This window comes from Netta rufina, assembly GCF_964035555.1.
Source record: "Netta rufina genome assembly, chromosome: 4".
NCBI classification, from domain to species: domain Eukaryota; kingdom Metazoa; phylum Chordata; class Aves; order Anseriformes; family Anatidae; genus Netta; species Netta rufina.
The window spans coordinates 61,542,158-61,557,155 of NC_140127.1; the positions used below are offsets into that span (position 1 = coordinate 61,542,158).

At 40.5% G+C, this 14,998-nt stretch overlaps 1 protein-coding gene across 1 annotated transcript in view; it reads left to right on the forward strand.

Annotated features, from left to right (window-relative positions):
* Positions 1-1,636: 1,636 nt before the first annotated feature.
* Positions 1,637-14,998, forward strand: part of PROM1 (prominin 1) — a gene marked incomplete at both ends in the record, with an annotated part of 51,473 nt that continues 38,111 nt past the window's right edge. The window contains one exon of the mRNA XM_084285720.1: positions 1,637-1,859. Coding sequence (XP_084141846.1) covers positions 1,637-1,859 — 223 coding nt within the window. The remainder of the gene's footprint in view (positions 1,860-14,998) is intronic.

The window sequence follows — 14,998 nt, forward strand, 5'->3', positions numbered from 1 at the left end:
TTTCACTAGCCATAGGGGGAAAAAATAGCTGTGAGGTTTTGTTTTTAGCTAGACTGGGCTTCAGGGAAACGAAACTGTCTCTCAGTCTTCGATCCGGCCTTGCATTCCTGAGGCCCTTATCTTTGCTGATGCTGCTCTATCTTGTGCATGCAGGACAGAGCAGAGAACGAATCCTCCACATTGTTCGTTCTAGCAAGTCGTTACAGTTTTTGGAAAGGCAGCTTTTGTTGTTACAGAGACTGTAAGGTGTGGGAGGGACCAAATCTCACCTTGCTACCAACTTGTGGAAGTGTTTCTGTCTTCAGACCCTTTGACCTGGGAGCACCTCGCAAGTGAGGATGTTGGCATGAGTTTGGGCTGGCTGAGGCCAAAGGTGTTTGCATTGCTTTGCCATCGTTTCTGCAAGTGAGTGATCTGAACAACATTTCCATCGGGCAGCGCTGCTGGAACTGGCAGCAGAGGCTTGTTGAGCAGAGGCAGCTTGTGCTGGGGGCTCCCCGGTTTGAAGTAGGGATCTTGTCAGGGGCAGTGTGTCCCCAGGCGTCCCCACTGGTGGCGTTCTGGTCCAGATGTTTTGTTGGAAACCTGAGGGGTTCCTGTTTACTTTTCTTAAGAAGCACTTGATGAAACTGCTGTGATTTTGCCGATTCAACAACATTCTTAAAGATGCGTAAGCAGCCAAAGTCACCTTAGTGCACTCAGCTTTAGCAAGCAATTAATAACAACTGTTGACTGCTCGAGCTCCTAAGGAGAACCTTTCAGTGTTTTGAGTTAAGAGAAAGTAACGGCTGACACACACAGTTATCTTCTGGGAGGGTGATGGATTTTATTGTATTTTTAAATTATTTTTTTTACCCGTTTTCAGTGATGAAAAGTTATGGTTAAAAGAATGGGGGCTTAAACTGAGATAGTCTCTGGCTTTAGTTGTGAAACAGGTGTCACAGAGATGCCCTCTTCTAGGTCGTGCATGGGGAGGAAAATGGGAGTCCTACAAACTGAAAAGTTACAGATTAAAGAACCCAAAGGATATAGCCAATAATTGCCATCAACTGGAGTAACAGCAGATGGTGGTTAATCACACATTGCAGTTACTGTCGCATGGCATACTGTGTTTAGTCAGAGCTACAATTCGTATGTTTGTACCTTTAATTGTGTTTGTTTCTCTTGGAGCTGTCCCAACGCTCTGCTTTGTTTTTGAAAACTCATTGACCTGGAACTATGCATAATTGTACTTATCCCTCTTTCAAGTACAGTGTGTGCAGTAGACCATTTGATTCACAAACTTCAGTCCTTTTTTTTTTTTTTTTTTTTCCTCTTTTCTGTCCTACCAAGCTTGGTTTTACACCCGATGATATGTTCAACTTATGCAGAAAATTGCAGGTATCTTGCACTTTCTTATTTGTGTGTTCACACCTTAACAAGCTGTTTTGTGTTTTTTTTCCAGAGATGGTGCGCTGAGTCATTTCCATGAGAGGCTTCTATACCACTCCAGGACAAGAAGACATTAAAGAATAAAAGGTGTGAGGACACCAGCATTTTACTGCCTAGAAAGCTAACCCCCGAGTGAATGTACTGAAGATTTCTAGGTTTGGTGGGACAAATACCTCTACCTCAAATTTTATGAATACTGCTAGCCATGGCTGTGGAACTCTGTCTGCTGCTGCTGCTGTTGTTTTGTGGAAGTACTGTTTCAGAGGTGCAGCCTATATACAAACCGCCTCCCGGGACTTTGGATTTTGGATTTGTACCTGCCAAGACGTATGATACAGGTGCATACCACGAACCTGGGCCAATAGGAATTTTGTTTAAAATAGTCCACGCTTTCCTGTATTTAGTGCAGCCCAATCCTTTTCCTCAAGGTAAGTCGATAAACTTGGTAATTTTATGTTCAGATTTGTTACCGATACCAAGACCATAATTTGGAAGCATGTGATAGCAAGGGCTTGATTAGTAGCATATGATGTGACCTGGGAATGTGTACAGTTCCTTATAAAACAACACGTTTTTCTGCTGTGCATAGTTGGAGGCTATTAATGAAAATGAAATGTTAATGAAATTTCACAGTACTTTTCTCTCATATCTCAAAGCTGTCATTTATGTATTTGAGCCTATTTTTCCTGACTGTTTTTTTACTTATTTATGCTCAGAAGCATGGGGTGGGAGTAAAGCATAACTTGTTTTCTGTTTAATATGAAATTCTTAAAAGGCAGGTCTCTGGGATTTTCATACTGTGGCAAGCTTTATTTATTTATTTATTTATTTATTTAGCACAGTATTATTGATGTAGCCTAGGAAGGATCATAGAAACTTAGCAACTTGAAATAAACTTCATTTGTTTCCATATTTGCATCAACAGTCAACTTTCATATAAGGGCAGTTCCTTTACACAGGCATGCAATTTCTTGTTCCTTTGTGAGCCGAAGTGAAAACTGGAACTGCATTTATGTTCCCAGCACCCGTTCCTTTCTTACTAAATTGTCTCTTCTGAAGGGAATGTTGGGATATCAGAAGAGTGTGTGCTTATCGAGGTTGCATTGCTTGAAACGTGCTTTTGGGATCTGTGTGTTTGTGGATTTTATAGTTGCAGTAATGTAAATTTTCAGCATGCTTTTTGTTTCATTTAGCTGTTAAAAGAAAATGCTAATGTGTTTGTATAATACTGGCTTTTAAAATTATACTGAGGTGAAATTTTAATAACCTAAGAATGGCTTTGGCTTGTTACTGATTCCTTTTGGTGTTTTAGCTGTAACTGTGTATAAAAGAAGCTTAAATTACTTTCTAGTGTATAAAATTATGTTAAGATTTTAAATTACTAAAGGATTTAAAAGCAACTTCATTGGTTAAAGACCTGTATGATGCTCGTCAACTATTATTTGCTGGTATTTTTGCCATTTCTTCGATAGCTATGGAAGAAGTCAAATGAACTTGAATGAATTGCTTGTGTTTAGACAAACTCCTGGAGTCCCAGATGTTAACCCAAAGAGTGAAAGCCTGGTCTGCTCCCTGCAAAACTTGTCTTCTGGGCAGGTCTTACACGAGGTGCAGCGAGGCCAGTTGCATGCGGCTGATGGGGTGTCACCTTCTGGAGGAGCTGTTTCCAGGTGCCTCTGCTTTTGTGGCCTCTTTCCTTCCATTCAATATGCAGACGAACTGTTTGCCTCCCCGTGAGACCCCATACGCTAGGGTTGGTGTCTGCATTCAGCTCTCTGAAAAAGGCCTCTGTGGGGTCTGAAGGCCTGCTTGAATATTTTGCTGTCTCTTGATTATGGAAACTTGAAGTCAGTGAGATATTTATGGTGTCTTTATAGTAATGGGAATTTGATCTATAGTCTTGTGTGTCAGATTTAATATTATGTGGCGTAAAAATATAAATAATTGAGTATGCGGTTTGCTATCAAGATTACAGTCACATGGGACTGCTTGTGATAAGTTCTGCATCACGTAAGTAGGTGTTTGTGAAATCCAGCATTAAAGAGAAGGGAGGCATCCGAAAGTAAATCACTTCTGCTTTCCTTGTAAGTTTTGAGCGTCTCGCACATCTCATTCCTGCTGGTGTCCTGGCAGACTCTCTTAACCACAGCAGTTATTTTTAGAAGTTTGGCTTTCAGTGTTTTCCTTAGGTGAAGTCCTTTTCCCATGCCCCTGCACACCTCGCTGCAAAATGCAGATTTGGCGGATCATGTCAGTTTGAGTCATACCATTTAATTGGTTAATCCCTTTAATCTCTTTTGCCATATGCTGTTCTATTTTCACGTTCATGTATTAATGGTGTAGTCACATACTTGAAATGTTGGATTTTTTCAACTGCCAACTTGAAATAGAGTTAGTTCTGATTCAGAGATGAAAATAAACATAATCACAAGTGTGCACAGAAAGCCTTTTCAATGCTTCTAATTCCAAATGTTGTTATCCCACTTGGTCTGGTGCTTCAGAAGAGTTAGTTCCAGGTTGATGCCCCAGAATATTGCATGTGACTAAGATAGAGGAGGAACGTGATTCATAGGCAGGACTCTGCATCGCTCACTTCTAACTTTGATCTTAGTAGTCTTATATATTTTCCCTAGTACTTGGAAGTACTTAATGTTTGGTTTTCCAATCTACTCTTAGTACGCTTAGCTAGGAGGAAAAAGAAAAAAGTGACAGGTTTGTCTAACTGCATGTAGATATTCCTGCCTTTGCAAGTCATTTTTGTGCTTGCAGTAGCACTCTGATGTTACAGTATAACATCTACAGTCCTTCAGTACCAAGTAAGCCTTTAGGAAAAAAAACTAGCATGAGCTTTATAGCTTGTGGTTAAAGCAAAACATGAAGTACATGAGAGTCTCTGGGAAAAATTGTTCTTAAGTTGTTCATTTGCCTGCTATTAAGTCTTAAAAATTATTTAAATGTTCTTATTAGTTACTTTAAATAGAGCAATCACTTTCAAATTTTAAAACAAAATAGTTGATTTTTTTGTATTTGTTAATTAAATCTGAGTAATTATTTGATAAACAGCTTCTAATTAAGCATGTTGCTCATGCCATGAGGTTTGCAGACATACAGCTTAATCTAAGTTCAGATTTAATGGGTAAGTTATTAATAGGATTAAACGTAGGGCCTGAGTAAAGCACACTAACAGAGCCTGGGCGAGGAACTGGAGCTCTTTTGGTTTGTTTCAGATGCTGGATCTTTAAGAACAGTGCTGTGCTCCTTGGGTATGGCAGGAAACGAGTTTAAAAAATGAACAAGGATATCTGCCTGCAATGCTTCAGTGCCTGTGAATGGATTCTGCTTTCAACTCCATCAGTCAAATACTTTGGCTCTCGCTGGATGATGTGCTGGTGTAAATGGGAGTCACTTACTCTGCAGCATAAGCTGTTAAGAAGGGAGGCAGCCTCCTCTATGAGTTGCTGATACACTGGAGTGGAAGGGACTGTTTGGTAACTGGGTTGCTACGTGATGCTCATACAGGAGGTCTCTTCAGCCTCGCTGTGCCTTGCTTTCTCTGTTTCTGTTGTTGAAGACGGTGCAGGATAGAGCATCGTTATTCTTTACTGTTAACAGCATCGCTCACAGTACATAGATAATAGGAAAACTGCAGGTTGCTTGCATCACCCAGCTAGGAGGACATCTACACAAACAAGCCTCTGTCCTACTTAGAATCTGTTGCACAGCGAAGCATTAAGTTATTAGCAGAGTTAAGTTGACTGATGGTTGTGACGTGGTGCGTGTCATCTGTTGGGCTGGAGACCTTCAGGTGGGAACTTAGCGTGGAAAGGGCATGGGTCTGGCTGCTCTGAATATCTTAGCGTGGCTTTGTCTTTGTTCCCCTGGAAACTGGTTGTTAGTTGCCGTTAAGACGATTTTAATCCGAGATTCCACTTGCCAGCAGGACGTGCACAACAAATCTTCACTTTCACAGCTTGTGTCCTGTAACTAAAGCGTGAAGAGTTCACAAAAGAAACAAGCTGGGAATAAAGTTCCTTCTCTTTTTAGATGAAATAAGGCAAAAACTTAAAGGCATGTTTACCTTGTTGTATTGTATCTGAGCGTATTGCTGGACTCTTGTGCCACTTGCTTTAAATTACAACTGCTTTGTTCCAGCTTCTGCTTTTTAGTCTGGATTGCTCTGTTCCTGCTGAAGTGGGAGGAAAGCTTTCATGTAAACCTGAGTGCATCTACTTCCTGGGCAAAGCATACCATTAAGTGTGCTGTTTATCTGTGGGGAAGAAGAACAGCAAGCTGTGTTGAGACCTGGACTACATCCCTCAATTCTTTCTGTCTGCAGAGTCTCACCTGTTGAGCAGTTTGAGGATCTGACTGAAGAGCAGCGCTGGTCTGTTTTAGTGCGAGTCCTGGCTCCGACCCCCGTTGTTCTTCCCTTTTCCTCGCCTGGTCAGTCTTTTAAAGCAGCTGCAAATCAAGTTTAGCAAGTTAGTCTTGTGTTCCTTATCTCTGAAACTGGTATCCCACACGAGTGTATTCAGCAAGTGTAATATATTTGACGTTAAAAAAAAACACACACAATTTTATGTGAAAATAAACTGTGTCTAGCTAGTGTAGCTGTAATAGAAAAATCATAAGTAAAACCCTCTTGGAGGTAGGTTGGATGAACACTGAGGATATTGTGGGGATTTTAATACATCAGATGTGTTAGAGTTGAGGTTCTAAAGCAAACCATCAAAAGGCTTTATCACCCCCCACAGATAAAACTCAAAATTTTTATTTTTCGTATAAAATAAACTTTTTTTTTTTTTGCAAAGAAGTTTACTTCTTGCTTGTCCAGTTCCACTTTGCTTTTGTGTCCTGTTACTAATAAGTCTTCCACAGTTCCTGTATGAAAAAAAGCATCTGTGCAAAGGAGAAAGGATAAACCATCTGTGGTTTTCCAATTAGTATCTGAACAGAACAGGTTTAGGAAGCCTTTCCTTTTTTGGCAGTTTCAGTTTAATAGTAGACTAAATATGATACTTGACACTAACACCCTTGCCTCATCTGCACAAGCATCTCAGCACTGCCTGCATGAGATGCACGCGTGTCTGGGTGTTGCAGCACTGGAGCTAAACACAGCCGTGCATGGCTAGTGATGTCCTTCTGGTTTGAGGTCTGAGACTCTGGAGGTGCTGGCCATGTCCAAGAACTGCATTCAGGCTCTGGCTTATGTGCAGATGCTGCAGCTCATCAGCATAGTATGGTGCTCAGGTTTCCAAAACAATTACAACCTTTTGTAAAAATGTAAAACCTTTTTCCAGTTGTGCAAAATTGTTCTCAGTATTATTTCAGACGCAGAACCATGCTGATGTGATGTACTGCTTTTCTGAGCTACTGTTTGACAGCTACCCCCTGTGCTCCTGGGTTGGTTTTCTTAACACTTGCCTCCTGGAGCTGGACTGGGAGCACAGATGCAATTGCTGGTGCAGGAGGCAAGCAGGAAAGAGAGCAAGACCTGCCTTAGAGTAAGGTAGCTGTTAAATTGGCTAAGCTGGGTTGTGAAATGACAGCTTCAGTGAGATGTAGTCACTGCCTTCACCACGTCCTGGTACTGTTCTTCTTAGTGCTGTGGCTAGAAGTGTGACACAAATTTAAGGTGGTAGCCAAAGCGTGTTTATCAAAAATGCAGGTTTCGGTGGTAGGGGCTGTATACAGCAAGTAGCAGTGGTAGTGGTTTGGGTAGAACTGGAATAAGTGGGGGGATTTACAGAGCGCCTTTATTTAGTCTTGTGGGGTATACGTTGAAAGAGATGCCTTGTGTCTAAGGTTAGAAATACTGTGGAATACTGAACAGCAGGAAGATACAAGATAAATTAGCATCTTCTTTTCTCTGCCCACTCACATACGCTTAAGGAAAGAGCGTTTAAAAGATCGTTGCTCATTTCATGCTGGGAAGTCAAGAGATGCTCCACTTGATGATACACATATGTAAACAAGGAATAATACTGAAATACTTTCTGAGAAGGAAAAAAAAAAAAGCATACTTAAAGTATGCTTTTTATGTTAGGAGCATAGTTCTTTTTTTCCACAAACTACTCCAAAACTGTAGACTACCTAACAGATTGCTTGTGTAAAGGATGTTTTGTGGATGGGGAGGAGAGAGGTTCTGGGGAGGCTTAAACAGATCATCTGCTGGGAGCCACCATAGAAAAATGTGGTTGCAGACACTAACAGTTCTTTTAGACACAGGTAGTAGGTAGACAATATGCAAGTCAGTTTTAACCACTGTAGCACCTATGATTAGTGCAAGATTTTCAGATTTACGAACACCTGGAATCCTTTCTCCACAGTATCCTGAGTGTTTTCCCTGATCTGATTTAATGCTACATGCCAGCTGTGCCTGGGACAAATCCATGCTTCTACAGTAATTGAAAAATGACAATTCAGCTTCACAATTTAGAATCATGCAATGGTTTGGGTTGGAAGGGACCTTAAAGATCATCCAATCCCAATGTTCCTGCCATGGGCAGGGATACTTCCCACTAGACCGGGTTGCTCAAAGCCCCATCTAGCCCGGCCTTATAACTTCAATAATATTAAGACAGAAGTGAGAAATTAATGAAAATGAACCCTGAGTGGAGCTTGAGGGAGTTGCGTTATTTTCCATGGGGAGGCTGCTCAGAAGTGGCCGATGAAGCAGCGATCCCTGCAGCAGTGCAAGGGCTGAGGGCTGAGTGCAGCCCGATCCAGTGGCTGTGGCTGCAAGGAGGGGAGGAGTGCAAGGTACAGGATGGTATCATCATAGGCACTCACTTTGCCATTTGCTTATCATTCTAGGTAAAAATGAAGTGGTGTGTTTTCTTATTTGTTTGCTTGTTTTTGGAAAAAGGTACCATCTCCTAAAAATGCATGTATTGAGACAGGCAGTACTACTGTGTGCAGTGTGTACGAGCAGGTAGCACTATTTCTGTTGAATGTAGTGTGGAGTCTATGCACCAGCAATTACAGTAAAACACTGAATTAAACTCTTTAAATTCTCTGTGCATTCATTTTTTCTTTGCATCTCTAAAAGGTTGGCCAACCATGTAGTATTTCATGGCAAAGAGGTAAGCATGTTGAGCATCAGCCCAAGTTTTCCCTTTCAGAGGCCAGTGTGCAGTTGCAGTCTGAGAACGCACCACATGAAGAGAGGAGTAGTTTGTGTCCCTCCCTCTGGTAACAAACTTGTAGTCAGGAAATCTGAAACACTGAAGTATGAAACCTTGTTTGAGACTTCCAGAGCATACCTGCCAACATCTCATATGGTGAGAATCCGGACGGAATAGGTTTTGGGTCAGCCGATTCTCTGGTAACGTGTATCATGTGTGAACCTCCTTGAAAGTTTTCCTTGATTGCAGACATCAGGTGGGTTTTCAGGCCATTCAGCCAAGACTCCATGTTTTTCCTGGCCCCACAGTGGCACTTACTCTGTTGCCCATCCTGCCCCTCCATTTTATTTGTATAAGCTTTTCTATCAACAAAGTGTTGAACCTCATTCTCTCTTCTAACTTGCAGTTTGTGAAATGTATAGGGAGAGAGGAGGTCATAGAATCATAAAGGTTGGAAAAGACCTCCAAGAACATCTGGTCCAACCATCCCTCTACTGAACTTACTGGAGTAATGTTCTCAAAAGCCTGTGAGGAGTCTTAATTCCTTCGTCATCTTTATAAAGCAATTTGAAGTAATGTGAGATACTGTATGGATGCTGCCTGCTGTTGGAAGAGCAGGCATTTGACTTTGCTTTCCTTTGTTATGGGCCTTCATAATTACACAACATTAGCCTAGCCCTTTCATTTTTTTTCTTCTCTGACAATTTGCTTAGATTGTCTTTTCCAGGGCAACAAACTCTTCTTATCAGTCACCAAAAAAAAAACAAACAAACAACAATATCCAAATCCTGCTTTGCTTTTTTTTTTTTTAATATGCAGATATATTTCTTCTCATCTAAAAAGAGTTAATTTTAATTGCTTTGGGTGTTTAACGCAGCTGAAGAATGCTCAGGTACAAAAGATGAAAGCTGACACCTGTATTTGTACAAAGCTGAAGCCTTTCTTCAAAGTAGCAACTTTGATTTTTTTTGAGTGAAGGGGTGATCTCTTATAGTGTTTTGAACCATTGTGTGTGCCACCATTATCAAACGTGTGGAAGACTCTGGTCCTTGCAGAAATGGAAAAACAAAGACAGGAAATGCTGAGAAATCACAGTAAAGCTGCAGAAAGCCACTTACTGAGGTAAGTAAAAGCTGGTACCAGCAGGGTGCCAGCGTGTCACTCCCAATTATCTGCACTCATATTTCCAACAATTCAGGTTACGCAATACAGAGACAGGATTTTCTGTGCTTCCATCAGTTTGTGGGAACTTCTGAGAGAAGTGAAGAGTAGGAAAACCACAATTGTTCTATAATGAAGGTATTTACTATTTTGATAAAAATTACAAGTCCAATATGTTACACAACTCTTGAACTATCAAGAAATTGCTCTGCAGTATGCTCAAACAGACAAGCATATACAGTGTACCAAGTTAAATCTTTTCCTGTAATCTGTTGTAAATCCTTGCCAGATGGTGGCCTAGAGAGAACTTTAGGTAGCTACTACAAACAAAATTAATGGCAAAAAATAGCTGCAGTGGCACAAACAATGCTCTACAGAAGTTTCATTGTGTTCAGAAAATGAGACGATGCACTTTCTGTGCAGATACTTCTTCAAAGCTTTATACTTGACTTTCTGTCTGCATGATATATGCAAATTTATTGCAAACTCCTAAGCAGAGATTTTTCTAAAGGCTTCTCTCTTTTTGTTCTTTTTCCAAAACTTCAGCAAGAACAGAACTTTCTTTGTAGCAAAGAACTGCTAAAAAGTCCCTGCAAAGGTTATTTTCAAAGGAGAAATTTTTCATTTTAGAGATGTAGTATAACAGTCAATACTGTGGCTGTGGCTTTTTTTATATATATATATATACATATACATATATATATATATATATTAACTTTAAATTTATTTTCTGGCCAGGCTCTTTAACATCGTCCGCATATGTTCGTGAAAAGCACTGAAAAAAAAAAAGGGGGGGGTGGTCGTGGTAAATTCAGCCTGGGGTAGCTGTAAGGTCTGAGAACGTTTTTGTGGAAGACAAAATTACTTGGTTGGTCTTCCTGAGTAATAACAACCTTGAGGAAGCTAAATTTATAGAACTCCTGTCGTTTCATCCATGCTTTGAGGAAATTAGGGAACTTTTTCTGTGAATGAATGAAATTCATACTGTCACTTATCTAATCCACTACTGTGTAATTTCTTCCATATAACAATTGTTTTCTGTCAGTAGGGTGTAAAGAGAGTCCCGGATATTTCACATCCTTGTTGTTGCAGGATGCGTGCTTGGCAGCTGTTGGCTGCCCTGCAGTTCCACATCTCCAGCAATTGCACTGCACCTGGTCCTACCTGCGCTCTGATTAAAACTCACCCAGATTAGACCACTCCTACAGTTTTGATGCTGCTCACAGCTGTTCATCCGTCTCTTCAGCCATTTCATATTGCAGCCTGACCCCTCTCACATCACCCCTCACTGTATAAGCTAAGCCTCATTTCTAGGCATTCTGTTCTTTCAGCCATGATTACTTACTACATGCACTTACTACATATTTGCTTTCTGTCTCATTTTGTGCATTGCTGGATTTTGATACATATTCAGAGTAGTCCAGGATAAGCTGGGAATGTAGCATCTTTCTCTTGCTTTTGATCACCATGCAATTAAAGTGAGGGAATGAGAATGGGAGATAATGGTGTTGGTGAGAGGAAGCAGCATACTGAAGGCAGAAGAGGGTGAAAAGTCAAACTTGCATTGCAGATGAAATGAGAAATTAAAATAATTAGGCAATTTAGTATGTATTTCTTGGGGAAAGATCTCCTCACCTCCGCAACTTCCTATCTCATATAAAGAGTGAGTTTTCTTGCCCTGCAGAAAGAGGAAAGGTGTCATGGGGTGAGGAATATGGCAGGACACTGTGCATCAATATGCATGTTGGGTTCTCCTGCTGTCACCATTTCTGAACTCCCACCTAGCCCTGCAGTGGAGCCAGAGCCGCGTGATCGTTGTAGGACTGAAATTGTAGAATCACAGAATATCCTGAGTTGGAAAGGATCCACAAGGATCATCGAGTCCAAGTCCTGGCTCTGCACAGGACCACACAAAAATCAGACCATGTCTCTGAGAGCGTCTGACTTGTCTGAGTGCTCAGGTCAAAGCAAGTATGTTAAAATGTCAGTAAGCTTGCGATAAAACTTGCTATAAAACACCCAAGAGATTTTTATCTCATATAACATTCCAGACATTATCAAGCTTTTCTGGTTTTCTTGGACTTGCAAGGGTTGTTTTTTATTCTGTGTCATAATTAGAGAGAGGGAAAAAAAAAAAGCTTGAAGCTATTTTAATTCATTAATTTCAGACTAATTATTGCTATTTTTTCATGACAGTAAATGGGATCAAACTGACCCATATTCAGAAACACGCTGAACTGTGCAGTGAATCCATAGTCCACTGACTCTTATCTGTTAGAGATGAAGGGGAGTGGGATGAAATATTGTGATATGAGTTAGAATGAGGTGGCATGAAAGCAGTTATTAACTTATCATGTGGATTATCTATATAATTCTCCCCTATTGTTCTGAAGATCTCCATTCAGCATGAGTTGAATGCTTCAGTCATGGTACTTACTGGTTTGCTTGAAGTCTTTTTCAGAATAGAAGCCTAATATGTTATATTATGCTTAAAAGGATAAATTAATTTCTGGCATAATTTGATTAATGCAGGAGTTGCACTATAACCGAACTGGCTCAGTGGAATTGTTTGAGTGAAGATCAAGCACAGTGTTCCCAAAGGTTTTACTCCAGCTGTTTTCTTGTCACCTAGATTTGAAAAGCTTTCTTGGCAGAAGCCTTTATAACTAATTTATGTTGGTACTTAATAGCCAGAGAGCTTATTTTTAAATCTGTGTTATTTTTGCTTTTGTTTTCTGTCAAGTAGTTCTAAGAAGCAGGCCTAGTGGTAACCTCATTTTCTTGTCTGAGAAATACAGTATTGGGCCTATGTGCACGATCCTCATGCAGTGCAGGAGGTGGGGACTGTTTCTTCATGACAAATTACATTGGTAAATGAATAGTTCATCTGGCTAGTTAGATTTAACCAGGGCAGATAGCATTTCGCATGTGAGATGAGAGCAGGAAGGAGACAGTGCAACGCAGTAATGTAATTAGCCGTGTAAATGAGCCTCACAAGGTAAATCTCTTTAACCCCAGTGATGAAATGTGTTCTGTGCTAAAGCTTCAGATTACTGGTCCTGTGAAACAATGTGTGCAGCTGGTCAAGCCAAAATTTCAGAAGTAATCCAGTTAATTTGAAAATAGAGGACACTGCTCTTTCTCACACCTGCTTAGCGCTTTTATGTCTGAAACAGAAATCACATTCAAGGTGTCAGATCAACTGTGAGGTACTCTGCTGATGACACAGAATAGCATCATGTGGAGTAACCTTAGTTCCGTTTTAAATAAAAACATACTTGAATGCTAGAGATGAGACTAGCTAGGCTAGAAAAAAGGCACTTCATAAAAGCAAACGTAAATTGTGTAGCTGAGTGAATTAAACGTATGCTGAGGTGTTTCTGCACTGTGCTACAGTGAGCTACATAGCCATATGTGAAAACTTGGTGCTTCTGGTGCACACTTTACACGGGGGCACAGGGTGATCCCCCACTTAACCTTTAAGCACTGCTGTAGTAAATGTGCATGCAACTTGAGAGGGAAATTCTTGGTCCTGAAAAACTCTGAGGCATGTTTGTGCCTACAGATGTGGAGGTGGGTAACTGAAGGTAATTTTACATTTGGTTTTAGCCAGTAGTATTTTTTTTATGGGAATACTTATATGACTTCCACATTTCATTTGAAATGAATTAACTGGGAATACGTCTAACAGTTGATACCGAGGGCTATTGAAATAGTAAATTCATTGTAAAGAATGGTCAACCGTTGTGTGCTGCCTGGTGAGAAAAACACCCTGAAGCTTCAAATTACTTCTGGAAAAAAAAATCTTTACCAAGTAATATAAGTAGTAAATCTTTATTCAGCAGGGAAAACTCACATTCTGAAATTGAGTTAAAAAACGGGCTGTGTAATAGTAGTCATCGTGGTGTGTATGACATGAAACCCGTTATTTCTCTCACTATTTAATACCTAATGAAATCCATGTGGGAACTTCGTGTACCTGTTTTCAGGCATTCTTGTTTACTATAAACCTAAAGGTGCTTTAGTTTCTGATTAAAAGGTTTTAGAGCCTCCAAATTTTATAAACACACGAAGTGCCATTTCCTGCACCAGTTTGTCATGGTGTATTCCAGTTCTGTCATTTTTTTTGACTGTCAGGATATAAAATATGGAAAGGGTATAAATAACAGCTGTGAATCAGGAATACGTTGAGCAAATTAAGTGTATCACAGGTAATGAGAGGGGTTTGGGATATATATTTATGTATTTATTTTATATGTTGGGTACTGTCCTTGAAGATGATCAAGCCCTGACTAAGTATAGCCCTGAGCAACCTGTGGTAGGTGCCCCAGCTCTGAGCTGGGGTTTGGGCTGGGTGATCTCCATCCTCAACTGCTCTGTGGTTCTGTTCAGTAGTTTTATGTATACACACACGCACATACAGATGTCCATAAATGTATGTATCTGCGTAAAACTTTATGTAAAACATCTTATTTTCATTTATGACAGGGAACAAACACATTCAAGTAGAAGAACTGATTAAAAACTCACTTTTTATTCAACAGGACAGGCTACTGCTTCTTAAATTGTAGCTTGTACTGATTCACAATAGGAAATGTATCAAAGGAAGCCTTTGTCAATAATAAAAACCATCTTCCTTACATGCCTCCTGGCAGTGCTGTCACCCCTCTGTTAAATAATTTATGATAAAAAGTTGGCATTATTGTAGGATAATTTTAGAACAGCTTGGATGAGAAGGGACCTCTGGAGGTGTCTGGGTCCAACCCTTTCCCACTGCAAGGGCGGCTCCAAGGCAGAAGCAGGCTGGCAGTCGGGGCTGTGGAGCAGAGGCCAGGAGGGTGATGCTGCAGCATCCCTGGGCAATCAGCCCCCATCTTTGTCCTGCAGGCAGTCTGTAGCAGTTCGTGTGGCTAAGGGGTGCAGAAGCTGGGCCTTCCTCTTGCTTCCCATCGCACTGTGACTTGAGTTGGGAGAAACTTCTCTTTAGTGACTGTTCTGCAGTGGGGTGTTTCATGGTGTTAAATGGTTGAATATGTATATAAACAAAAGGGTTATTTTAGCCCTTTTCTTCTGCTTGCTAAATCTAGCTGCAGAGAAAATTCATTGTATTACATATTTCATGCACCAAACCTTTCTTAAATTTACTTGCTTGGAAGGTATATAGATTTAAACAAATATAGATTTAAACTAAGAAGAAATGTTGCCTTTGCTGCAGAAGAAAAAACTTGCCTAACACAACCAGTGTGAGTTATCTTTTGGGGATTTGTGCAGTGCTGCCT